Source organism: Acipenser ruthenus, chromosome 26 (genome assembly GCF_902713425.1).
Source record: "Acipenser ruthenus chromosome 26, fAciRut3.2 maternal haplotype, whole genome shotgun sequence".
NCBI classification, from domain to species: domain Eukaryota; kingdom Metazoa; phylum Chordata; class Actinopteri; order Acipenseriformes; family Acipenseridae; genus Acipenser; species Acipenser ruthenus.
In genome coordinates this window covers 1,005,767-1,031,917 of record NC_081214.1, presented here as the reverse complement: position 1 = coordinate 1,031,917, position 26,151 = coordinate 1,005,767, and the positions used below count along the sequence as shown (strand labels likewise).

The following is a 26,151-nucleotide window of genomic DNA, read 5'->3' as shown; positions in this document are numbered from 1 at the left end:
AAAGATGCTGCAGAATGATCTGTCGATCTTGGGCAGGTGTTGTGACTCTTGGTCTCCCAGTTGGTGGCTGTCATTGACAGAGTGTGTCTGGTTATACCGTCTCGCCAGGTCTGAAATCGCTGGCTGTGAGCACCCAAGACGGCGAGCCACAGCACGCTGCCCTAGTCCAGCCTCCAACATGCCGATCACACGAAGGCGCTGCTCTCTTGACAGACGTGGCATACTGTTTTTTTTTTTTTCCTGTGATTTTCTTTATTGCTTGTATTCAAGCTTTCAATTCAGCAGCTGAAATCACTCCATACCCAGTGTCCAATGATCGAGCGATTAAAAAGAAACCAAAAACATTTCATCAATGTTCATCATTTATATACCTTAAATGTGTTACAATAGTGATAAGTATCTTTTGATGCTCAGTATATATTTCTTTTAAAAACATTTAGTTTACACATATTTCAATTTCAGTATTGTCATAAAAAAAAGGGAGAACCCGTTGTCCCTTTTTTATACAAGGACTTCCAGAACTCAACTAGATACACAGGGCAAGTTAAAGTTTACCTTTGAAATGTCTTACATATATATAACCAATACATACAGTATGCATTCACCCGTATATCTGAATTATGCACCACTCAGAACACTGCTCTCGCATCGATACGCCAGGAATAAGCTTTCTTGCTGTGAGAAAGTAACGGTTCTACTGGCCTAACCCCCTACATTCAGTAAGCACAAAACACCAGCATTGTGAATTTCTAATCACAGAGAACTTGCCAGCACTACAAGCTTTATAATCTAGCCTTTATCATCCACAGGCACCTATTGGGTAAAACTTTCTGCCCCACCACAGGAAGTGTAGCATGTATGTACTAGATGAGACTGAACCCAAACCAGAGATCTAGACTAGAGAAATATTTGAGCTCTATTAAAAACACAGAAGGTATTTGATCTCTGCTGGACGTATAAAACAAAAGCTTATCTCAAACGAGTTGTAAAAAGAGCCTGAAGCTGTCGACTGGAGTTACAATGACAGCCGAACCAGAACAAACACACAGGAATCAGAGTCACGCCTCAGGGGCGCTGTCCTGCATCCCCTTTGTTCACCCAGTTACCCCCGGATCATTAGCAGGTCCATGCGAGCAGGCATGCGGCAGCAGCATCATCTACATCCACGCTCGGGACAGACTTCCTTCTGTTTGTGCTTCTACATACTGAGCCTCTCTTTATGGAAAAGGGGAGGCATTGTTAATATAGGGGTGCTTCTCTGAAACTTAAAAAAAATACCAATACTCTACTTAAGCAATTGTTTTTATATGGAACTATATTACACATATTTCTATGCACACACACACACACACACACACACACACACGGCAGGTTTGACAAAACATTTAATATGAAAAAAAATCATGTTAAATCACCGGTAGTGGAATGAAATAAGACATTAAAATGAAACATGTAATGCGAGGACATGATTAGCATTGTTATGTCATAATGAACATTCTTGTAAAAGACATCTCCTTTGCCCGTTTGCAGTATAATCCTTGCGTTTGTTTTTCACGCGTTGTATAAAGAGGGTTCGCCGTGGTTTAGGAAGCGATAATAACTTCAGTGCACACGTGATCCATGTACTGTATGGATCACAGGTTATGGATAAGTGATGTTACAGTACAGTATGTACAACTGGAAGAAAACTGTAGATTAAAAAAAATAATCAAAACAAACAGAAATATCAACCTGAATAACACAGCAAATTAACCACCAAAAAATGAGTTTCTGTATGTCACAGCCCAGGACTTTACACCTCATCCAAGTGCAATAACCTACAGAATTATTGAAACATATTATTAGAACCTCTACATACGTGAAGCTGAATATCAAAAGGGGAAGGAGGACACAAAAGGCTTCCGTCTGCCGGAGGACCTGCAGGGACATGTCTTCATCATGACAGTGTCACACACAGCTAGGAAGAGCTTCAATTGATACTTTCAAACAGAAAATTAAAAAGGCTATGAAAAATGGAAACCAAATGGGTCAACGTTTGGGTATGTTTAACATACCTTGGGGAACGTGCGTTTGAAAACAAACAGGGGGAGGTACTTCTAGGCTTTCGATGCCATGGTAACCACAATCACTCCTTACTATTTCACTCTATTAAACGTACCTACATAGTACGTAGTTAATTATGATGCTTATGATGACTGATCACTTCATTTTAAAAAACAAACCTAGGCCAGCAATAATCTACAATCAAATCCTCCCCCTCAAAATTGTATTTGATTTAGATTGAGCTTCATTGATCGAAACTCCGGTCTGGAGTACTTCCCAGGCCTGGTTAAGTAATGAAAAGCAGCAAGACAAAGGGGAATTTGTGTTGAAAATCCCTGAGAGATCTGGTACTATCTGCACATGGATGTGGAGGCTCATTTACACAATGTTGAAACAAACAAACAAAAATGTGTAGGACCATGCTTCCATATGAATAACGAACATGCAAAACATTCGGATATCCTTTTCACTGTAGATGCTTTTTAATTAAAGATTCAGGTTAGCATTAAAACACCGCTGTGGCATCCTGAAAATCGGGGAAACAGTAAAAATATAAAAACAGTGAATTCATGGTTCTGACCAACTGAACGGAGTATAGCAATACCAAACATTGTTAGAGCTATTTCTGCTCCTTGACAATTATTCACACCAATACATTGTAATTAGTACTAGCAGTCACCTTTTTAAATCTACTGTATGTCACACAAAAACCAAACCGACACCTGATCATGTTCACGACATTGATACAATGTGCAGAGTTTCCTTAGCCCTCTATACTGCGTGCTTACAAATGCGCACCAGACACTGTTATTGGAACAGGAAAGACCTAGAGAACACATGGTTTAGCTCTTTCAGTGGGAGAATGCGCTTCACTCCCCTTCCCCACCCAATTCCTATTCAAACACCACGCTCTGTAAGATTTCCATATACATCACCGCATGCATGACCACAAGAATGAAAAATAAATCTCTGCTCATTTAGAAGCATGTTGGACAAGATCAACACAATACCATTTTTTTTCCTACGCAATTTACAGCCACTAGTTTATGTCCATTATTAATTTCTGCTCTAATAATAATAATAATAATAATAATAATAATAATAATAATAATAATAATGATGATGATAATAATACTACTGACATATCGGTAGGTTCATCTCTTTTTAAAAACAGCATGCAGAGGTGGGTGTTATGCTGATATTATAGGTGTCGAAGCAGACCTGGTCAGTGAACAGGTATTGCTACAGTACAGAGCACAGGGACCTGGGACCCCATTCCTGTTAACAGCACAGGGTATTCAGGGCTCTCCCTACACTCAGATCATGATGCTCCACTTGCAGTTTTAAAACACACCCATACCAGATGTGGCTAATTAGCTGATCACTCTCTGCTTTCAGGATATGGATACTGGATACCAATATTCAGAAAATCAGTGGAACACTGAGATTCTACCTGGAATCGGAATTCTGTGTTCAGAATATTCCCCAGGTGAAGCACACTGTGTTCCAGAATTAATGCCTGTGATAGAACTTTGAAACAGAATAGGCATTCTGCTCTAAGAATGCCACTAGCGTACAAAACACAGCAAGGAACTCTGTTGTGTAAAATGCAATACCTGTACAACATTATTTTTTTAAACAGTAAATTGTAGAAACTTGAACGAATGATGACAACATCATGGTATTAAATACAAAAGAAGTCAACTCAAGTTCTGTATACATTTAGAAGGGATGTAAACGGCTCTATTAAAACACTGAAGCAGTCTTTAGTATGAGGTACTGGTTTTCTGTCCCCCCCCCAACCGGTATTAAACTGTGCCTTGTTAAAAAACTGCAGAGAACAGGAAAGCACTGAAGAAAGGAAGGAAAGTGAGCCAGCTGCCTTCATGTGTCCGGCTCCAGATCAGTCAGGTCGGCTCCACACAGCAATAGAAACCCAGGAGACCTGGCCTTGGGGATCTGTGGAGAGAGAGAGAGAGAGAGAGAGAGAGAGAGAGAGAGAGAGAGAGAGAGAGAGAGAGAGAGAGAGAGAGAGAGAGAGAGAGAGAGAGAGAGAGAGAGAGAGAGAGAGAGAGAGAGAGAGAGAGAGAGAGAGAGAGAGAGAGAGAGAGAGAGAGAGAGAGAGAGAGAGAACAAACTGAAATCAGGCAGCTAGCTAACCTTTCTTTAACATGCACCAACAGCTTGCACAGTACATTTACCATGCCTGCTGATGCGCATAACTGCTCCTCTGATAACTTCAGAACAGCCATTCATAAAAACAGTAGCAAAACACGCAAACTGTTTGATGATCCCCTGTACCTCTGTACCCCCACCCCCCCCTCCCCTCTCCTGTCCCGCCCCCAATGACCCCAGCCTGACTGGAGCGCGCAGCCCCGCTCCCTCACCATGACGGAGGCTCCCTGCGCCCCTCTTCCTCCTCCTCCTCCTCTTCATGAGCCGGCACTCTCCTGCCCTGCACGTCATCATCTGCAAAACAAACAGCCAGTGCAAACACCAGGGAGGACCATTTCAAAGCAGGTAAGGGGCAAACCTTCGCTACTGCGCTGTTTGAACAGGCTTTGCTTTGATTCGCGGAGCAAGCCTGATCCTATTACAAAAGGTGTCGCCAACAAAAAACAAGGCTGAAAATGTTGAGAAGAAAGAAATGAATTGGATCCTACCACAGGAGTTTCCTTCCACGTCATCCAGCAGGTTTGTTGTAGAGGCCGCTGTCCCCAGGCTGAGCATCAGTTAAGAAGCATTCAAAAAACCCTATGCAGAGCTACATTTTTAAATATAATAAAACAAAAAATTCAACCAAGAACATTTTTTTCAATGTTTCATTATTACAATGTATGGCATCCAAACTGAAGTTTGTTCTTGTTGAGTTGATCAGTTTTTCCTTTTTAATGTGTCCTAATCCATCACATCACATGCGGGTTAGAATTTGCCTTCATACTGCCGTGGATTTCTTTCATGAACCCAAAAGGATACGCCTGATGCTTCAGCAATGCTTTCCTCTTGGGCTTTCTCATCTTCGTCTTCTCCGAGAAAGTTCTCGCTATTTCAAACAGTTTCTTCCTTGTAGCTGTAAAAAAAATAAAATAAAAAATAAATATATAATTTTAAATTTTAAAACAGCAGAATTTGAATGCTTCTCTAAGCTGCGTTGGTGGCTCTCTGCACTAAACTCCTGTTACACAACCTGCCCATCACTTGTCTGGTAACAGCTTAGTGTATTTCCCCAATGCACTGGTAAGAACTACAGAAGTGTGCAAGGCACAGAAAGACCAAGCGATTACTATCAGCGCAATATTACAGAGGATTGTGGAAGAGCTGTTAAACTGTACATGTGCATGGTAGCACAGCAGGCAGCTGGCATTCTTACATTTGCCCATGTGCTTGAGCTTGTCTCTGAACATGGCATCGTCAGACACGGTGCTGCAGGTCTCAACTGGCCCCGGGGCGTTGTGATCACCTGAAAGACAGACAGACAGACAGACAGGCAGGCAGACAGACAGGCAGGCAGACAGACATTATTCACAGGAACATCCGCTACCTGCTCCTACAGCCACCCAGAATGCAACTATGATATATGTAGGATGTGGGTAGGATTACATACATTGTACCCATCAGTCATGGCAAGGTCAATCTCATTAGATTAGTAGAATTATTATTATTATTATTTTTTTTATTGGGTCCAGTTAAACCCCAATGCATCTTCCGCTGCTGCTGCTGCTGCTTATGGAGTTTCATTAAGAAACACAGCAAACGGAGTCATCGTACGCCCTCTGTTAGTTTCACGAAGGCCTGGGCGACTGACAAAACCACTTGAATTGATTGGCGTCTACGGTTTTTGGAATAAATGAGCCCTGCAAATGGATATCTGGTTCCTCTGAAGAAGTTCTGAACGATACACAGGGTGTTATAAATAAACAAGACCTGGCAAGAAGAGTGTCAAAAACGAGCCGTTCCGGAGTGAGCTCCCAGTCAAATCGGTATTCTATCTGACGCTATTCAAAATATGCAAAGGTTCCTCCGAACTGATCTGCTGGACCTTCTTTGCCATGTCACACCTGAAATGCATGTCGAGCACAATCTGCAGACGCACATGCATTTCCTCTGCCTAGCAGACGGGCTCCCCCTATGCATTCCACTGCGTTTTATCAGCACCGGTTCTGCAAAACGGAGGTTACTTTAAGAGCATGTACCTGCTGTAGAATTCTCCAGGCTGGCCGAGGTATGGCTGGGCTTGGATTTCTTTGATTCGTACTTCAGCCGATCTAAAATAAAAAAGAGCTGATGTTTCAACACCACCAAGTACACTACTGTCCGCCCTCGAGAAAGCGGAGACCAAGAAGAGCAACCCAGATCACTTGCCTACCAGCCTGCAGCATGCAGCTGCGCGATGTTATTCGACTCTAGTGTAGCATGGAAGCCTGCTAGTGTCATGTATGCATTCCAATCACTGCTCTGCAGGGGGATAGAATAATACTGGAGGAGGGGCTACATTAAAAAGCCAGTAACAACTGGACCATGGTAGCTGAGGCAATAAAAACTGTTGCAAGCTTGGCACTTGAGTAAAAGCATAGTGAATCTGGCTTGAAGCACCTAAACGAAGCACATCATAATGATAATAATAATAATAATAATAATAATAATAATAATAATAATAATAACAACAACAACAACAACAGCAGCAAGAAGCTACTCAGAACAGTAAACTTCAAATGCAACTTTCTCCAAAGTGAGTGCTTCGTTCTAGTCCTCTAGTTACAGTGCTGCTATTGACCCTGTCGGACCCCTCACCTTTCTCCAAGGCAAGGAGGAACTCCCTGTTGCGCTGCAGCTCTCTCATGAACTCCTCGTTCTGCAGGAACAGCGCGATCCTCTCGTCATCCAGGTACTGTTTCAGCTTGCGCTCCTGCTCAGTGGCCACGCCCTGCGATGCCTGAGCCCCGCCCCTCGCTGCTGCAGTCACTGTAGACCCCGCCCCCGGGACCTGGGGTTGGCTGCTCTGAGAGTTCTATAACAGGCAGACACACAGACATTACCCCAGTCAGGCTTCTGCACAGCTAAAAGGGACAAGACAGGGCTTACTCCACCTCTTAAGATGAGTGTATTGAGCATGTGTATAGAGGAAGTCATCAACACACTCCTGCCTCTGTGCATAAATCGATCTCAGACCTGTGCTTGTGATCATAGGAGGGTGGACAATAGGAACCCCCTTTCCCAGCACAGCCGAGAACATGAGATATTACGATCACAGGACCTCAGCTCAACATACATACACAGTAGCAGTAAGCAGGGATAGCACCATTTTACTCTTGAAGATGGTCAGATTCTCCAGCGTGTTGGAGAGTACCTGCACACTGCCCCTCTGCTGGGGCAGGATCCTCAGGAAGTCGTCTGGCAGGCTGCCCAGTAAGGGGGGGTTCCAGTCCCTGTAGCGACGGGCTGGCCTGGGACCTGCTGGGGGCTGGGCGTCAAACCTGAGCAGAGAGGCAGAAAAAAAAGAGACATCAAGAAACTATCAAATCAACAGAGAGGGCATCAAAAAACAACCAGATCAACAGAGACATCAAGAAACTATCAGATCAGCAGAGAGGGTCCCCCAGCTGCATCTACACCTCCTGCACCAAGCTTCGATTAGGGTTAACAATGGCAGCGTTAAAGAAACCGCTCTGAACAGACTACAAGAGTAGTGCCAAGCATTCTTCAAGGTGCTGAGAAAATCCCTACCACACTTTCAATGATGGTTATTTTCAGAGATCAGAGCCCAGATAAAATGTTAATCGTCACACGAGGAAGGGATTATCACCCCCACCTCCCCTCCGATGGTACTATTAGAGCAGACACTTCTAATGGACACTAATCCTAATTGCATTTTGATAGCTCCTCTCCGTCTCTCTCATTCACTGTTATATTACAACCACCATCTGTTGAAAGCCGATATACCCCCCCACCCCAGATATTTTTTTCACTGGTTTCACACGTCACCAGTATCCCGAATACAAACAAAATCCTACTTGCATGTAACTGTAGCTACTGAGTGCCGTGGCATGCCCCGCCTCTTCCTGCCCGTACCTGGGAGGCGGTATGGGCGGGGCCTCGGGGTACTTCCTGTCGTAGATGTGCATGTCGTAGGCAGGGGGGGAGTAGACGGGAGGAGGCTCCTCGTCTGAGCTGTCCGGCTCCAGCGTGCGCTCCAGAATCTGGGAAAACGAGACAGAGAGACAGAGAGACAGAGAGAGAGAGAGAGAGAGGATACAGACACAAACAGTTGCCAAGTAGTTCTTAAGTCGTGACATTGTGCTATTCTAACTCTGTTTTATAATTTAGGATAACACACAGAACACAATACACGTGTTGATAGTACATTGTAAAAGTCCTATAGTCTCTGTACAAGGCATCTTCACGTATTAGTTGTTTTTCAGACTGTCATTGCACTGCAGTTTGATCCATTCCTGGTTTTACTACGAGTTTAATAAGACTCACCTGCACTTGTTACCTATACGCTGTGGCTAATCAAGCTTGTAGTAAAACCTGGACCGGGTGAAACTGCGATTTCAATCCCTGAATTCAGACAGAGAAATAACGAGGGAGCGCGGTTTACAGAATGGGCAACACCTTGGCAAATCTCGAAAAGCAGCTGGTGTTTTAAGGCATGTTTCCAATAGAAGAGAAAAATGGGATGCTAGCTAAGTGAGCACCACTTGGGAGAAGAGAATCCTCCTACTTGAGGACCAAGGTAAAAATGACCCAAGAAGGAATCATGTAAACCACTGTGTTTCCTTTGAAAGACAGAGCTCGATTTTAATAATCTAAAACAGCGGTGGTATTTAGATCAGCTGCGGTCTTCGCACAGGGGTAGAAACTGTACTTCGGAGCTCCAGAGGCATGAAGGACCAGATCAAGTACAGGGAATCCACCACCAGATGGCACTCTTTCAATGCCAGGACTAGGGGTTTGACACCATTTAGGGCAGCGTCCCTTTCTTTGAAACAGGATCCCAACCAGAGCCCCTTCAAATAGAACAATACCTGCTTCTGACTTTGATAAGAGCACTCATAAGAATGAATGAAGCTAGTTAACATTGGGACGTTTCTAATCCAATTCCATTTGATACTGCACCCAACTTTAAATGGCCTTTCAAATCGATTTGCTCACTGCGCACAATAAAATGACATTTCTGTCGCGCAACTCAACTCCAGTTACAGCACAGTTATAGATTACAGAAAAACAAACAGAAAACTGCAAACACAAAAGGGGTCTTCTTCACAGGTCCTCTAGCCACCCTGGAGAAGACACCCCTTTGCCAGACCTGAGGTCAATTACAATCGCAATTGGGCCATTCGTAATGAATTGCAATCGCAATGTAGTAGAATTAACAGCACAATAGAATTGGAATAGAATTGGAATAGAACTAAAATAGCAATAACAGTTGCAATTTCAGCAAACAATTGTGCTGTGACTGTGATTCTAATGGTACCTGCCCATCCCACGAGCAGGCAGGGCGCTCACTAGCGGGAGAGCAGCCTACCTCTGGCGGGATGCTGTCGTCAGAGTCGTCACTGTCGTCGTAGCCGTCCATGTTCATCTGCAGCAGCTGGTTGATGGTTGCCTCCACGGCCCCGCTGTTAGCCCTCAGCACGCACTCGATCACGTCCGAGTCCACGCTGGGGAACATGATCTTGAAGTCCTCCATGGCCTGGTTGAACTCCAGCCGGCGGACTGGCCGGGCTGCGGGACGGCTGTTGTTGAGATCCTGCGGCGCGGCGGAGGAGCCGTTGCCGGGGGCGCCGTCGTTGCTCCCCGCAGAGCCCCCTCTCGAGCTGCTCCGGCGGAACAGGCTGGTCATCTTCACGAGCCTCTTTGGAAAAATGTTCGATTTCCGAATCGTGGACGGCACGTGAGAAAACGTGACTCCCCCCCCACCCCCCGATCTGATTACTTAAAAGTAGTTTTTTTATGGTTTTATTTTATTTGCTATCGTGCTGTGTAGATTGCCATCACACCTGCAATGTGAATCCGCCAAACAGTCTTCTTAAGGGGGGGCGGGGGGGCTAGAAAAGCGGCTCAGTGGGTATTCTGTCTAAATCCCTGTCTATCATTATCTGTCTCTACATGCAGTCATCATACTCTCAAGAAACACATGACAAACTTTGCTGGATAACTAAAAAAAACAAACAGTTCCACCACACTCATGAGTTTCCCCAGATAAACGGTTAATCTCGCAGAGAGTCAAGGTGTAGGATGTGTCCCAGACTTCTGCTTGTGCCTACGGACCAGCCCACCATCTCCCGAGGAACAGCTCAGTACCTGCAGATTACAAACAAGAAAGTCATGTTACAACCCTCGGTTTATTAGAATATTGCACACACACTTCCACCCATCGCCAGCAAGTCTACAGCAGCTGTAATATACAGTGCTGTGCATCTAGACTCTTAACTGTCGACCTCCAACAAAGCCTCCTGCATCTAATGTTACAACAGGGACCGTGGTGTGCAAGCGTGTGCTCATTAGAACAGGGCTCAGGGACCGTGGTGTGCAAGCGTGTGCTCATTAGAACAGGGCTGAGGGACCGTGGTGTGCAAGCGTGTGCTCATATGAACAGGGCTCAGGAACCGTGTTGTGCAAGCGTGTGCTCATATGAACAGGGCTCAGGGACCGTGGTGTGCAAGCGTGTGCTCGTTAGAACAGGACTCAGGGACCGTGGTGTGCAAGCGTGTGCTCATTAGAACAGGGCTGAGGGAGCGTCATTTTCACCGATGCCAGCTAGATAGACTTTGCCATTGTATAAATGAAACAGCAGTGACAAACAAATCTGGACAGCAGGGGCTGGCAAAGAGAAGCAAACACAATACATACAGCTACTGCATCTGCTTGCATATACACAGAGAAAAATACATGAGTTAAACAAACCACAAAGCAGTAAAATCGCTGGAGGGGTCAGGATCAAGACATGTCCATGCAGCTTTCAGAAAATACTCACGACACGTTTAAACTGAACTCGGACACGACTGCCCTGAAGACAATGAAGCACGCTATTCGTTCATTATGATAGATTACAGATTGCTCTACATGGGCAGCGCTGCTTTTCCACTGCAGAGTTTAACTGCAATGTAAAACTTCAAAGAAGTGAGTCTGACAAACATTTCAGCTAGTGCTCTGTACTGGGCTTGCTTCAGTTACCTTGCAATTTGAGTTTTTCTTCATGTATTTCAATTATTATGAAAGAGTCTATGTGGCAATGTGCCCCGTCCCTGTGTGCATTTGTATGTTGCGTGTGTGTGTTAATGTTGGTGTATAGATTGGTACACGGGATATAAACGGGTCTGTGTTTCACGTATATTTAAAAAGTGTAGATTTGTATTTAGGCACGAGGAGAGCACAAATCACTTCACGTGCTGGTTAAATGTAATATGTGAGCACGGGGTTGCACAGAATTAATTCACGTGCTGGGATTCAAGTGAATAATTAATTAGTAATTGAATCCCAGCACAACAGTATATATAGAGACACGTAGCATGCAGTCGGGGTTAGGTGTTCGGTGAGTGGAGAACGAGTGTGGAGAAGGAGAAATTAAATAATAAGAAAGAACGTAAATATAAAGTGAATAACTGTCTCACTCACCGTGTTTCGTTTGTCTGTCTGTGGACTGTCTGTTTACTGTGTAGTCCGTTTTGTTTGTCTGTTTATTTTGGCGCAAGTGCCGTGTCCTGTTTTGTGCTGTTTTCAACCCTTTTATTTGTTAATAAACGCTGAGTGCAGCCATTGCACTCAGCTCATCACAACCACTGTCTGTGTTTGGATTCCTTTCTGGTCTGACGCCACCCACTCTGGCCGTCTTTGTGACAGTCTAATTGCACAATTCATAAGTGTTTCGAGTTAATGATTATGTGAGTCAGTGACTGTGTGAATTTGGCACAGGGAGTGAGTCAAAGTGTATTTAGTTGACTGCGGTTGGTGTAGGTGCAGTCGTTCACTCCAGCAGCGCGCGCACACACACACACACACACACACACACACACACACACACACGACAAACCACCATTAGAATGCAAAGACTTTGAAAAGAATGTCAAGAATGTCAAGAATCTGTGATGTCATACCCACACATGGATTTTTACAGTATAGGGTTGATTCAAAAGAGTTCTCCAAAACCGAGAGATTGTCAAGCCAAGATTTCAAAGTGCTTCCCCCCCCCCCATCCATCTGTCTTCAATTTTAATCTGCGGTTGGGGGCTTTGTGTAAACGGCATGCTTTTTTCCATAAACCAGGTCTGCACTTACTGGTATTAATGAACAGCGGGGAGAAACAGCATATTGCCGTCAGATGGCTGCGCTGTAAGTTTTATCGTGGTAACGGATGGAAAACTTGCAAACTGTCTGACTATCAAAATCTTTTGGCAAGGGCTCGCTGCAAAAAGAAAAAAACATTCTACACCATGTATCATACTGCCAACAGAGTTCATATTTCATCTCTACTGGAAACTTTAAACGGCTGAATCCTGTGAGGCACGCATCAGCCTCCATGATCAGTTGGATATTAAAGTGTGTGTTTTTAATATGCAGGGCTGGCATGCAGCCTTGCTTACTCTTTTCCCACAGCAGCATACTTCAGTGATTCTGTGATACACGGCCGAGCATAAACAGCACAGTACAGTCCGCCTCTGCTAGAGAGGCTGGGATGCAAGATTTACATTCTCTCCTTAGGAATATATACAAGGAGGATGTAGTAGGGATCACTCATACAGTATGAAGAATTTAAAACTCGGTACGGAAAAAGTGTGCGTGAAAAAACCCATCTGTATACAGTGGAGTCTACGTGCTCGACTCGTGCTACAGCACCTCCTTAAACATGCTTCTGATTCACAGGGCTCTGGGGACAGACCCAGGGTCCATTCGCTCATATTGCAGCTTGCAAAACCACTTCTTATTGTCCGTTTTCCCACTGTCAGGCTTCAAGAAAATAAAAACACAGTATTTGTTTTCAGTCCTGCTTCCCCAACTGTTAATCTATGCCTTTATTTATGGAGAAAAGCAACATTTAACCTGGCACAACTGTACCAAAAACATCTGATGTTGCTGCAACTCAATACATCCGAGCTATTTAAATATGTTAAGCACATACTAGAACTTCAGAATGTACAAGTGTTCCTCCCAGAGTGTACACAGACCTGCCAACTGGAGCATTTCTGCATCATTTCCTGAAAGCTAGAGCGTTTGAAATGAATTTACCGCTTCATGAACTCGAGACGTATTCATTTCCAGATGCTGCTACAGTGCTACAAATTTTTCATGCTGCCCAATACGTTGCCCCTGTCGGCCGCTCACATTCCCTTCGGTCCTGGATCCCAGCTCTCTATATTGCCAGGGGCTGTGCATGTTATTTGGTCTCTTCAGTGCCTTGTGAGCGACGCACAATGTGCAGCAGAGCCGGTTGTGTGTTCATGGAGACGCGCTTCACCACAAGGAGCGCAGGCTGCTTTGTGGGACAGCTGTGAAGCCAGGGAGCTGTGGGACCCTCGCTGGAGTCCACTCTGCTCAGCCGGGGAATACTTTGCAAAGACAGTTAAAACAACCCCAGGGATGCACCCCCAGGGCACTCTGTGGATCAAGCCTTCTTTATTCATGAGATTACTCTCTCACTGCATATGGTTAGCCGGTGTCGGGTTTAACCCTGCAATGCCCATCTTTGCCCTGGTGCCAGTTGATTTGGAACTGAATTAGTGACGCATCGTGTGCCACAATAATGGGAAGCAAACTTGAAAAGCTTCAACTTTTGCATCATTAACACAGTGTTGTTGCATTTAGAGAGCGGCGATTCACACTGAGCAGGTGGAGAAGACGCCTGGTGTATCCGGCTCGGTTAACGGAGATGCAGTTTTTAAACAGCAGTCAGTCCATACCCAACGTTGCAGCCCTGTTCTGTAGGGACGACCATCTACAGTGATCACAATAGGTCCAGTATCCTCCCCCTTTCCCTTCTGTTCTCTGTATGCCTGTGATAGATGCTGGTTTTCATGCATGGCTGGCATTGCAGGGCCGAGTCTGTGAGGCTACCGCAGGGAGCCGTCATCTTTAACTAGCCTGATTGGAGAGTTTATCCGTTCGGAGCCCCATGTTAGCCCCGCAGCTGCTACAGAGCCATCGGCCCTTTGTTTCTGAATCCGGCATGCCGAGCCGCCAATCCTTCCAATATAAAACGAGGCACGAGAGTTTGGTTTTTATTCCACACCTTCTTGTGATGTGATTAGAAAAGAAAATATAGAAACAGACTCTGAGTGAGCTGTACATAAGGGAACACGGTTTGAAAGCTAATGGGGAAAATTCTTAAATATATACGCTTTTGTTTGTAAGCGTGACTCTGCATTTTATAATAAAAAGGTACAAGTTGCAACAAAAGGCCAGAGTAAAACACATATTTTCTTCCTGTGTGGTGGAGACAGCAATGCTTTACAGGAGGTTGGATTGTTTTTTTTAACTGATGGTAAACCACATTAAATCTCTCTGCCTAGCTGCCCCGAGACCTTGCTAGCGTGCAGACTTTGAATCTGAATCTGTTTCCCATGTGCAGCATTAGTGTGCATTACTATAGAAGCAGGGCATCACAGTGCTAGGAACAAACAAGTGAAGCACCACTGGGGAGCTGTATACAAACACAATTACCACTGAAAACATATGGCAGGATTTCAGAGCCATTAAACCTGGTTTGATATACTTAGCACAGATCAATGCCATTCCCATGGACTTTTAGTCCTGACAGTATATTAAAGACGTGCGTGCGGGATGAAGGTATCATCCTCAGTAGAGCTACCAATCTAGTGGAGCGAGTCTCTCTGCCAAGCCCTGCTGAAGTCTGCAGCTCACACAGCGTACGGCTCCTAATCTTTGGTCATTACAGCAGCTCAAATTAGAGTTGACCTGTAAGTAAGGAAGGCAGTCCTCCTTCCAGATGTGTGCAGATGTTAGTCGCACATCTTAATAAGCAGCTGTGTGCGTTAAATGCGCAGGTGTTGCGCATGTCGGGATCTGGGTTCAAATCTAGAATGTTCTTTTCAGTTTCGGAATTTGAACCCTTTAAAGATAATGTCTTTGAACATAATTTCCGAGGAATAACCCGAGGAGTCCCGCTGCCCAGTTTAACCGTGATGTGAGGACACTGCCAGCTCCGATTCCCTGCTTGCTCTGATCTGACGCTTTCTCTGGTGTTTTTTGTGCTAATGGGATCTGTGCGGAGATCTGCGACTGGGAACCTGTGCTCCCCTGACACCTCCGAGCTTCACTCTGACTGCTCCGAGCTTCACTCTGAATATAGATGGGTCTGTCCTAAACAAAAACCTACAGTCTGAGCCTTTTAAACAGGAACACCAATGGATTTCCAGCCTTGTATCCAAGATGGGGCCCGCAGTCCCGGGATGCCCATGGAAGGGAATCCCAAAGCCTAGAAGCACATCTAGAAACCTCCCTCTCCCCTCCCGATAGCTGACTTGCACAACACCAAAGCCATTCTCTGAGTGACGTATAAGGTGCCAGCTGCTCTTAGCGATGATTTCCAACGTGGTATATAAATCTGCCCCTATGATTATGCTATACTTAGCATCCAAAGCTGCGGTTCTTTGTCCTGCACAGATGCACACAAACAGCTTAATACAGAAGCCCTACCTGTCCTTGGTGCTAACATTATTCTGCTGCAGTCATGTTACATCTGTTAGCCACCTACAAAACACATTGCATGGCGAGGAGGAGGAGTGCTAGACCCTGGCAAACCAGAACAGCAGCACGGCTGCAGAACAGGCAGTCTCAGCCCGGGACCGACGAGCACTGCAGGAGAACCGGGTTATAATGCCATCCATCTTCATCCCCATGACAACGCTACACCAACCCCCAGGGCTGCAAAGCAAAGATTACAGCAGACAAGCCTCTAATCCTCAGCCCTGCGCACTCGACTTTGATGTTTTATTTATTCATTGTGGAACTAGATTTTTAAAACCTGTGCTCTATAGTCAAGCCCATGGTGAGCTGGCCTTGTACAGCGATCTTTATTTTTTCGACTCTGCAATCTAGCATGTGAGATTCCTGCACTCTTTAAAAGAACGCAAGCACGCACTACCAAGCCCCCGACGTTCAAAACTGAACATCACAGGGATCCAGGGCTGCCCCCAACGTATCAGAAAATCATCTCCTGGTTGTCTTGACTGCTTGCCTGCGTGCCTGGGCTGCATGAAGAGCTTGTTTCCGGTAAGGTCTTGGACTGGATGTTATTCAGTGTGAGGCTGCACAATGAAGCACAAGGCAGATGTCAGAGGTGACACCTGCTGTGCCAGCCTTTCCCTTCCAGGGATTTGAAATGACAATCCCAGCAGCGAGCCAGCAAGAGCCGCGCCACACCTGCTCCCTCAGTCAGCTAGCCGCACACAAAAGATGGGAACACTGAAGCAACTGGAGGGCAAAGCGGGGCATCCCAGCATCACAGGGGTTTAAAGGTACGCAATCACAAAAGCCTGCAAGTGGAATTACATTTCTATGTATAACATTGCCTCCCCTTTTAAGATGCTCAACCACTGTGCAATGAGACATGAGTGAAAAGCACCAAACCCAGCTTGAGGCCTGCATTCAGCACATCACCTAATGAAGCAGTCCTTCATAGGCTAGCGTTCCAGCTCCACAAAACTTCATTTTACCTCCGGTGGCAGGGGAGAGCGATGCAAGCCGAAGGAAAGCGACTTTCATTAGAATTCCAAACTAGACACGACTGACTCAGGAAGTCATGGTAATTAGGTCAGTCATTAACATGCAGAGACCAGACCCAGACCTTTGTCCTGAACAAACTAACATCCGATACTCACAAGTCATCCTAGGAGACACAAAGGGTTCTTGTAAAAGGCTTTTTTTTTTTATTTTGGTCTCTTCTCCAGTGATTTGAAACGACAGGGACTTTGGTACGTGCCTGCACGATAGGAATGCAATAAAACAGACACGTGGTTTGGCTGCATGCCTGGTGATGGTACAGGGACAGCTCTGCTAGAGAAGTTTAACAAGAAAAGAAAAACAGCTCTAAAATAAAAATGTAGTAAGCAATCCCGTACTGAGCTGTGAGAGGAGGTGATGGTGCAGCGGCTGGTACACTCTCCTTTCCTCTTCCCCTGGGACCGGGTTCAATTCCATCCTGTGTGCCCATCTGCACTGAGCTCACAGCAGTCAGAGGAAGCCTTTAATACTCAACACAGCTATTTGGGATAAACGGTCAAACTGTGTCAACAGTTTGCATCACCAGCGGTCAGTTGAGCGCTGATGAACTGCGGTATCGCTCGCATTTAAAACCGATTGAGTAAAACGATTCTCAATCCCAGTGCATTTAACCTTCTGAATGTGTTTGATTAAAGGGTTAACAGGGTGCTGTAATTGGCACAGATTGTCTTCACAACCTTAGACAGTTTTGCAATAGATCCGAGGAGACTTGGTGTGAGTGGTATTCTCCTATGGACAGCAGACAGTGCAGACTGGGCGTCCTGTTCTCAGTTTCAATATAAGAAACCAAGTTCATCTTAAAAAGGTTTCTGTTTCAAAGGGTTCAAGAACACTCCCTCGTACTCGGTCAAGACAAGTTTTTGTCATTTCACAGAGACTTCACAGAGCTCAGGGAGCCATGTTTAAAAAGGCTCTAGGTAAAAAAAAAACCGCTAACACTGGACAATGTTGTAACAATGATATCTAAGAACCAGCTCTGACCTGCAAAGGGGTCCTAATTGCTAATGGAAACAGTGTGGTGCTTTGACAGCAATCTAGGACCAGCACTGTTTTCAAGGTTCAGATGGGAGAGGGGGGTCTTTCTCACATTTTCAAAAAGGTCATTTGCAAACCTCTATGCTGCACCACCTGGAATTAAATCAAAAGAGAACAATGTTTTGCTGTATATAGTGTAGCAGCTGGGCCCCTAGACTCCACAGCTTCTCTCCAAACAGCCCAGTCTCTAGCCATTATACTGTCGCTTTCCACTCTGTGCCAGTTTCTCTAGGTTTCCATGGATTCAAAGGAAAGCACTTCATTCATAATGCTGCTTAAACTCTGCAGGCACGGAAGCTCTGAGTGGAAAGCTTCATTACACCACGTCTTTGTGTCCCACACCAGCGTGTAGAGTTCAGCTAGCAGGAGAATTAGGGGTTTCAAGGGTCGCTAGTTTCCTTGCCTCAAATGCATTCCTTCAGTCTCCCAACTGTTTCAAAAAGAATTCCCAGAGTACAAAACACCTGAAGCTAATTACTGAGTTCTGGAAACAGCAAGACGTCCCGCTAAAGCCAGGATACTAACCTGTACGTTCCCGTAGCGTGGCACAGTCTGCGACAGTGCGTGAGGAACAATCCCACGAGAAGAGGTACGTGGCAAACGTTAAAGAGGGTTAGGCTAAACACTAGCTTCCAATTCCCTTTTTTCTGGCCTAGTTTCACAAAAAAAAAATGAAATGAAAATAAGGAAATTCCCCTCAGTGCAATTCAGCATTTCGAAACTCGTATCTGTGCAAAGTTCAAAGGATGAAGCACAGTCACACAGAGCCATCATGCTCCTTTACTATTAATAGCACCTAGACTGCAGGATACAGCAGATGGTACAGTACTGGAAATCCATCTCTGTTACAGGCATGTGTTAGGGTAGGGCAGGGAGGGCTTAACTATATTTAAATGAATACCCAAACCACCAAGGACTCTACACACCTGCAACAGTGTGCAGAATATGGATTTCACACAAGCCTAGTGTTCACCTGGCTACAAAAAGACCTTTCAGACATGGAATTAAATCTGAATCACGTGATCTGTTACACCACCAGAAATCAATGGCACGGCTGTCTTAAAACACAGCAGTTATCTTCATCACGGTGGTTTTGTTCTTGTAATGCTGCTGCCGCTGCAGCAGATCCATGAATATGGCGTGGGCTGTACCAAAGCTATACAAACAAACAAATCGTCCCATTTTAACAATTCAAATCAATTCCAGAACAGAGAAACGAGGGAAGAAAACCAACAATCAATTGAGCAAACCCGGCGCAAAGCTGCTCCACGATGAACAGAGGCATTGTTTCTGTGGGAGAAGGAAGGAGGCTGACGTGGAGTGATCTGGGGGCAAAAAGAAAATCCCATCTCAACAACGAGGCGCATTATTAGAGAAGACTGGCAGCCTGCAGGCACAGCGAGGCACTGAACGAAGATAACAAGAAGCAATCACATCGCTGTCGCCGTCCTCTCTCTCCGAGATTGAAAGCACCTCCTTTCCCATTCATCACTCTTTCATTTGGAATGCTCATTTGCTGGAAGGGGGAGTGACTCTTCCCATGGCTACGGGCAGGCATGGTGCCCACAGGTATAAAACAAACACACAAGTACGGCTGCACACTACCCAATCCATCTCAAAAAGACAATGCAACAATACTGTTACCAAGGTAGCTTCTTCCTGCTTTTTGCATTTGATTGTAATGGAGATTTTCTTTAAATCCCTTCTAGCTGTCGGATTTTGAAATTGCACTATAAAATCAATGAGGATTTCAGTGTCCCTCCTTGTTCTACTACATAGAGCTCGGATGATGTCACCCCCCCAGAGATGTCATTAAGACAGCAATAATTTCAACGGTTGACTTGAATGGTCATTACAACTGCATCACTCACTCGCTCCAGTAATAAACTGCAACACTCAGTGACCACAGTAGCAGAGGCTTATGTCAATATAACTACGGATGAAGAGAATAATTAAGAAAGCACTCTCTTAATATCATAAGGAAATTAGCTTGATAGACACGGGGGCAGTTTCTACTGCCGGAGGCCATGGCCCAACATGAACAGCAATCCTATCCAGAAACACTGCACAGTAAATAACACCCTGAACAACATGACTGCGAGAGGGGCTTTAATTGGGTTCCAATGTGAGACATTCCATCACGCTTCACAGCTGTGTCTGTAAAACACACACACACACACACACAGTGTGTGACATCTTCAGTCTGATGTCGTTTGCATTGGTTATGAAATCCCTGTCATTTAAGGGGTGTTTTCATTTTTGATCCACCAGCAAACTTCTGGATGTCCATGAAAATAACAGCAGTAGACATACTGTTTGCTCGCCCTTTTTTTTTTTTTTTTTGCTTTCAGGATTCCCCACCCCCTTTCACAAAGTATTCTTCAGTCACTGCTCCTGTAAAGAACGTTGCTCTGCAGCAGAACTGTGGATTGCATGGGTGTTACTTTGCACAGTTCCGCTGTAATTCTATATTAAAACCTGAACATCAACCACTTCCACATCCTGATGAAGGGGTGCTTGAAAAGTGACTAGCAGAGTCTGAAACTACACAGGGTTCCTGTGAGTTGCAGTGCCACAGGCCCCATGTGGCAGGGAATCCCAGCATTCAGGAAGCTCGGTATGGTCACAGACATGATGAACACATTTCTTTGACGCACAATCAGGGTGTTAACTATGACATCATCTCGCCACACCAGTCCCTACACAGAATCAGTCGTCTTTCCTAATCATCCACGCAGCACGCAACACGAGACACACCAGCAAGGTGGAATGCATCTAAACAGACCCATGCGACTGTGTTAAAAGGCCGGCCGAAACGGCAACACGCTTTCACAGCACATACCTGCTGTCAGCTTGAGAGCTCCACAGGAATCGGTTGTGTTTTTTTGCAGTTCATAAGGCTAAAACAGGATACACAGTATATGAATGGCAAAAAACAGCCCTGAGTGTTCAAAAGAAACAAAGCCAATTAAAACCGGAAAAGAAAAAGAAGATCTAGCCATGAGGATGGCCTGTCGGGGACGTGCATTTAAGATGTAAAATGCCAAGGAAGGAAGGACACATTTAAAAAGCAAGCGCTGGTGGAGGAGAGCTGTGCTGCGCTGTGCTGTGTGAAGGCCGGGCAGGACAGCTGCAGAACCCCCTCCCCCTCCCTGGAGCTCCTCAGGATAAAGGAAGGAGTTCCTCCAAGGTGTCACCTGCTCTGTGACAAATCCGAACCAGGGGAAGAGACTCCAGCAGATGGGAGGCTGGGAGCCCTCATCCTTCCCATGAGCCTCAGGGGGCCAGCAGAATGAAAGGTCACTAAGCCGTATGCAAACGAGGCCGCTTTAAAAGGAGAGGGGAGTCGCACCAGCTGTCTCAGACAAGCAGCCGTGATTAAAGGGACGGAGCCCCTGGTTACCAGAGAGCCCGCTGAAGCCCCTAGTCTAGTTCAAAGAAGAGGGACCACTGGCTCTCTCAAACCTTTCCTTTACAAGCTACAATGCATTATAAATGAAATAATCAGGCTTGCTTTTCTCTCATGTCAAATCTCAGAGCCTTCCATAAGGTATTACAGCACACTTAACTGACCACAGACCACTTCCACTTAACCACACAGGGGACTATATGGGTGGCAAGCCTGTCGTACTGGAATAAGACTACAAATAATAATGTACCGTAGCCTTCAGGAAAACTATAGCTTCACACAAAGCCAATAAAAATAATCTAATTAAAAATCAATTTCAAATACAAAATCGATTGGCGCTTCACTGCCTGCTCAGGATACAAAGGAGAACGGACGCATGACGCCACAGACTGATGTTTTCAACGGCATCACTGAACTTCCTCATTTCGTTTATGGACCTCTACACAGTTGTTATCACCGCCCCATTGAGAACAATGTATTTTGAAATGCATGTGAAGAATGGGGTTTGCAAGGATTGCTCTGGTTATTCAATTACAGTAGAGGAGCCCCCGCTGCGATGCTGCAGCCCTGGCAGTCATGATGTACGAAGTCCTGCCCAGCCTGCGGAAATGAAAAATGTTTTCACGGTGTGTTGGGATACTGGTACAGGCCAAAGGGAAAACCCTTCATTGTACTTCATGAAACCCATTAACGCATCCCCTCGACGAGAAACAAAACCGCTTCAACGAAGAACAGCTTCATCTGCATCCCATCGCATTCTCATCTGCTGCAAGCGCCCTTTTGTGCTGCAGACGTTATTTATGCGATTAATAAACATGATCTAGCAAATAAGGCACGCAGCCTCCCCCAGCCCCCCCCCACACACCTGTAAACCGCAGTATCGTGCCTAGCGATGCTGTTTAAAGACACAATCCTGCCCACATACTACTGTGCAGCACCACTCACTTCCCTCATTGCCACAAGAGGAAATCCTCATTCAAACCACCTGTGAACAGCCAAATACGCAGCATCAAGTGCAGCATGTATCACAACGATCACGAGCAGCCTAGCCTTTCATCCCGTGACTTCCCTGATTTGACTAAGCACCTCTCTACTTGACCAATGCACATGACCATGGTTTGTGGAAGCTTGTGGTCTCATTCAGTCTTGCGCCGAGTGTGTAGTTTCAGCACACATACACTCACTCATGTTCACACAGTAAACCAAAAGACTCTTCATGCCCACTTTATAGTCCTGTTGCCGAGAGCACACAGGCTGAACAGTCTCAGATTCTCTGGGCACTCTGACTGACCGGTAAGAACAGTGCAGCAGATAGCGTGCTGTATGCTCGGCCTGCAACGTCTCAACGCTCTGTGGAATGCAAAGCACAGCTTCGAGATCTGTGAAGAGGAATGAATCCGTACAACCTCACAGTCAGCCAGGAACATCCAAGATAAACATGCAATGCAAACTTTTAGATGTACCGCAGTACCGGCGCACCACCAAACACTGTGTTAAAAAAAAAAAGTGTACTTTAAAAACTTACAGTTTAGACTGCCAGTAATGGAAAACTACACCAGCAAATAAAGCACCCACAGAGAAGCCCCGTCCCAAGTTATTTTTTCCTTATCTTGGATACGGGTGCAGTCCTTGAGACGAACGGTACCCAGATAATGCAATCTATACTTGCACAAGAGCCGAAAGCAATCTCATCCTTCCAGGTTTCCACTTGCCAGGCTGATGGGTTTGCCACAGCAGCAGTCCTGTATATTACAGTTAACAGCCAAGTCCACGGCACGGCCCCTGACAAGGGAAATGCAAACTGCTCAGCTCAGCACTTCTGTGTGTCCATGAAACACCTTTCCTTTTCCACATTACTTCACAGCAGCTCAGGAAGTTCCAAAGCTCCTGAAGTTCAGAAATCTCGCTCAGACATGAATTCCGTCACGCAGTGGAAAGAACAGATAGTAGGCCTATGCTTTCTTTCCATAGACAACAAACAAGCCAACATGTCTGTTTATAAATTTGTATTCTGTATTCAGATATGTACTGAGAATAACCTGCAGGGATGGAAACAAGGCTCCTGTTGCACAGCAGTTTCATCCATTCCAGGTTTTACCACAAGCTTGATCAGTCACAGTACATAGGTAGTGTAACAAGCTCAGGTGTGTCTTATTAAACTCATAGTAAAACCAGGAACGGATCAAACCGCTATGCAATGGGAGTCTCTAAAGATGAGATGCAGTGCTGGGATGTGATTGAGGATAGAGACCTAACCCCTGACTCACCTGCCTCCGTTATACTTGAGCTCAGCACAGCTCAAATCAGTTGATTTGAAAGGTACAGTCGGTGTTAGATTCGGTTTCCTGGTCTAGAAGATGTACATATTTGGAATGTGGCGTCACTCAGGTAACCGGTAAGGTTAGCACTGGAACAGAGTTTAATATAAACGTTACCAATATAAATGTGTGTGACACTGCTGTGTATAAAAGTGTGTATAAGGAATAAAGCTGAATAAATAATAGTGTGAAATCAATCACCTTACACTGCATAGCTACTGCTAAGGTCTATATTTGGCATGCATATTTAAATCAAATTGAACGGTTTAACATTTAGATAACATGTAAAAAGGATCAATAAGCTCCATTAGTAGGGTTTGTGGTTATTTTTATTTCCATGTTTGATTTCCCACCACAGTGAAACTAGAAAGAACGTGTTCATATGCCCGATTTAAAAGGGTTACGACTGCTTTCAAGACACGAAAAGACAACACAAACAAAGACGTCAATTAAAAGAATAAGCAAACATGTATATTTTTTTATGGCAATCCCCTTTCACTTAATGGCGAAGTACAATAATACCCCCGCTCCTAAGACCCCGGCATTGTAATAATACAACATAGCCTACATTGCAAACCCGCCCAGACGGTCGAGTAACCACAGCAGTTACGAAGCACTGTGTTGACAATATTCCCTTTTGTTGCATCGATAAAGACAAGTTCAATACAAATCTGTATCTATCACAGACTCACTAGACTGGCCCTATAACACATCTGACTAGTGTATTGTCTAAAACCGAATTCGTGTATCATACATCAAAAAAGTTTGTTACTTAACCTATATTTTTTGTGACATTACAAAGCAGTGAAATGGTAAGGAAAAAATATATCTACATTAGACCTCGTGTTTTTATTATAAATTTGACTTCTCTGTAACGATCGATAGTGGAGCGGATTTCCTATTCCTGCGAAAATGAAACGCTTTCCCTGTTCATTTCACACGCACAGTATTATCTTCCAAACGCTTCACGTCTGCTCTAGAACTTAATAAAGTCTGATACACATATTGCGGAATTTTACAGGGAAAAAAAAACACGCGCGGAACAAGCGAGTGCTAAACCGGGAATCGATCTCCGAATACGGGAAGGAATCTCGCTGACACACCGCTGGGATGGAGGAGGTTCATTTGGAGAGGCCTTTAAGTTTTTTTTTAACATTTCCACCATGAACACACCGCTAAAATCTAACACCGATCTCCCAACTGCCATGCAGGAAAACACGGAATGCATTCCTCCACATAATCCAAAAATCCAACTGAAAAACAAACGCAACAACAACAGGGGAGACTTGCATACCGTTCACTCTGAATGGGGGGGATATACAAAACCCTACTTACTCCGATTCCTCAGCGGGAGCGCGGCCAGAAGGAGATCGCTTGAACCCACCGCATTTCCCAATCTGCAACTCCTCCGGGTCTGCCCGTGTTGATCTTGCGCGAAAGCGAATCCTCTGCGAGGGGGAAACAGTGCTTCCTTAAGTTTCGTCGGAGATCCGAAACGCCAGCAACTGTACAGCCCGAAGCAGAAATTAGATGTATGTTTGGTTTGGTTACTACGAGGGGGGATAAAAGGAGACCGACACAGCTTCCTAGTGGAGAGCAATAGGAAACGCAGCTGCAGTGGCTAAGCGCTTGAGTTTGTCTTGGCTAAAATGTACGAAACCAAGGCTGAGAGACTTCACCTCTTTCACTCTCAGTGCCCAAATTCTATTAAGTTAAGATGCGGAAAACAAGGAATAACCCTATATATATATATATATATATATATATATATATATTACAGTGCATTAATTAAAACACAAATGGTTTAAAGGACAAATTCAACTAGTGAAAAAACAGAGTCCTTATGAAGTTCTATAATACACATTTAATGCAATACTCAGATTCTTCATGACAATAACAGGTGTCACGTAAAACACATGGGGCTGGTTTGCGGTTGTTTATCCAATGTTGTGCTCAGCAGTGTTGTGTGCTGTTACTCTTGGACCCCAATACAGATAGTCTGTAGTGTAAAGGGTTAAACTGGCAGGTTTATGCGTCAACCTGGTCCTAAAAGAAAAAAAAACTGCAGATTCACGACAAGTACAGGACCTGGATGAAATGAAAGCATGGACTGGACCACAGCTGGGTCCCAGGACTGGAGCTTTACCTGCTCCGCTGGCTAATCATTAAGAGTGTATCTGTCTCCTATGCCGATATTGAAAATATATAGTCTAATGTATCAATTCACACTTAACACTATATTATTAAAATATATATCAAGCAATTAACGTATGTCAATATATTGCATACATGTATTAAAAGACAGTGTTACAAAATACATGATCCCATATATGAACAGTGGAAGTGATCTGTATTTTGGCCCATGTGTTATATTGCACTACACATTTAACTGTGATATGTTGGGTGCCAGTATATTGCAAAAGACAATCCGGTAAAGCCACTTGTATAGATGAAGCATCTGCAGAGACCTCTCTGTTGAATTCCGTCTTAGCCTTTCTATAACAGCAATAACACACTGCAAGGGGAGCATTGCTGTGAAATAACCACACAGCCAGGTGCCTGTGCACGTGGCTTCACCTCACACGTAACTGTGCGTTTTCCATTGCA

The 26,151-nt window shown here is 44.8% G+C and overlaps 1 protein-coding gene across 4 annotated transcripts; it reads right to left on the bottom strand.

Annotated features, from left to right (window-relative positions):
* Positions 1 to 226: 226 nt before the first annotated feature.
* LOC131701646 (CUE domain-containing protein 1-like) lies at positions 227 to 25,222 on the bottom strand. 4 transcript variants are annotated; one of them, XM_059000724.1, is made up of 11 exons: positions 24,880 to 25,221; positions 9,569 to 10,347; positions 8,113 to 8,240; positions 7,391 to 7,517; positions 6,835 to 7,051; positions 6,237 to 6,308; positions 5,414 to 5,503; positions 5,020 to 5,113; positions 4,707 to 4,765; positions 4,431 to 4,512; positions 227 to 4,002 (listed from the first exon to the last, which is right to left on the bottom strand). In XM_059000724.1, coding segments are annotated over exons 2-11 (1,188 nt in total). In that variant the 5' UTR covers positions 9,887 to 10,347; positions 24,880 to 25,221; the 3' UTR covers positions 227 to 4,001. The 4 variants fall into 4 exon arrangements, with proteins under 4 accessions (XP_058856707.1, XP_058856705.1, XP_058856706.1 ...); XM_059000722.1 differs by having other exon boundaries at positions 8,059 to 8,240; positions 24,880 to 25,220; XM_059000723.1 differs by lacking the exon at positions 24,880 to 25,221 and adding an exon at positions 23,494 to 23,629 and having other exon boundaries at positions 8,059 to 8,240.
* Positions 25,223 to 26,151: the final 929 nt, after the last annotated feature.

Coding starts and splice junctions, on each gene's coding strand:
- LOC131701646 (XM_059000722.1), bottom strand. CDS start 9,886: ATGACCAGCCTGTTCCGCCGGAGCAGCTCGAGAGGGGGCTCTGCGGGG. Junction 8,241..9,568: donor ACGACAGCATCCCGCCAGAG/GTAGGCTGCTCT, acceptor TCGTTTTCCCAG/ATTCTGGAGCGCACGCTGGA. Junction 5,504..6,236: donor CCTGGAGAATTCTACAGCAG/GTACATGCTCTT, acceptor TCTGTCTTTCAG/GTGATCACAACGCCCCGGGG.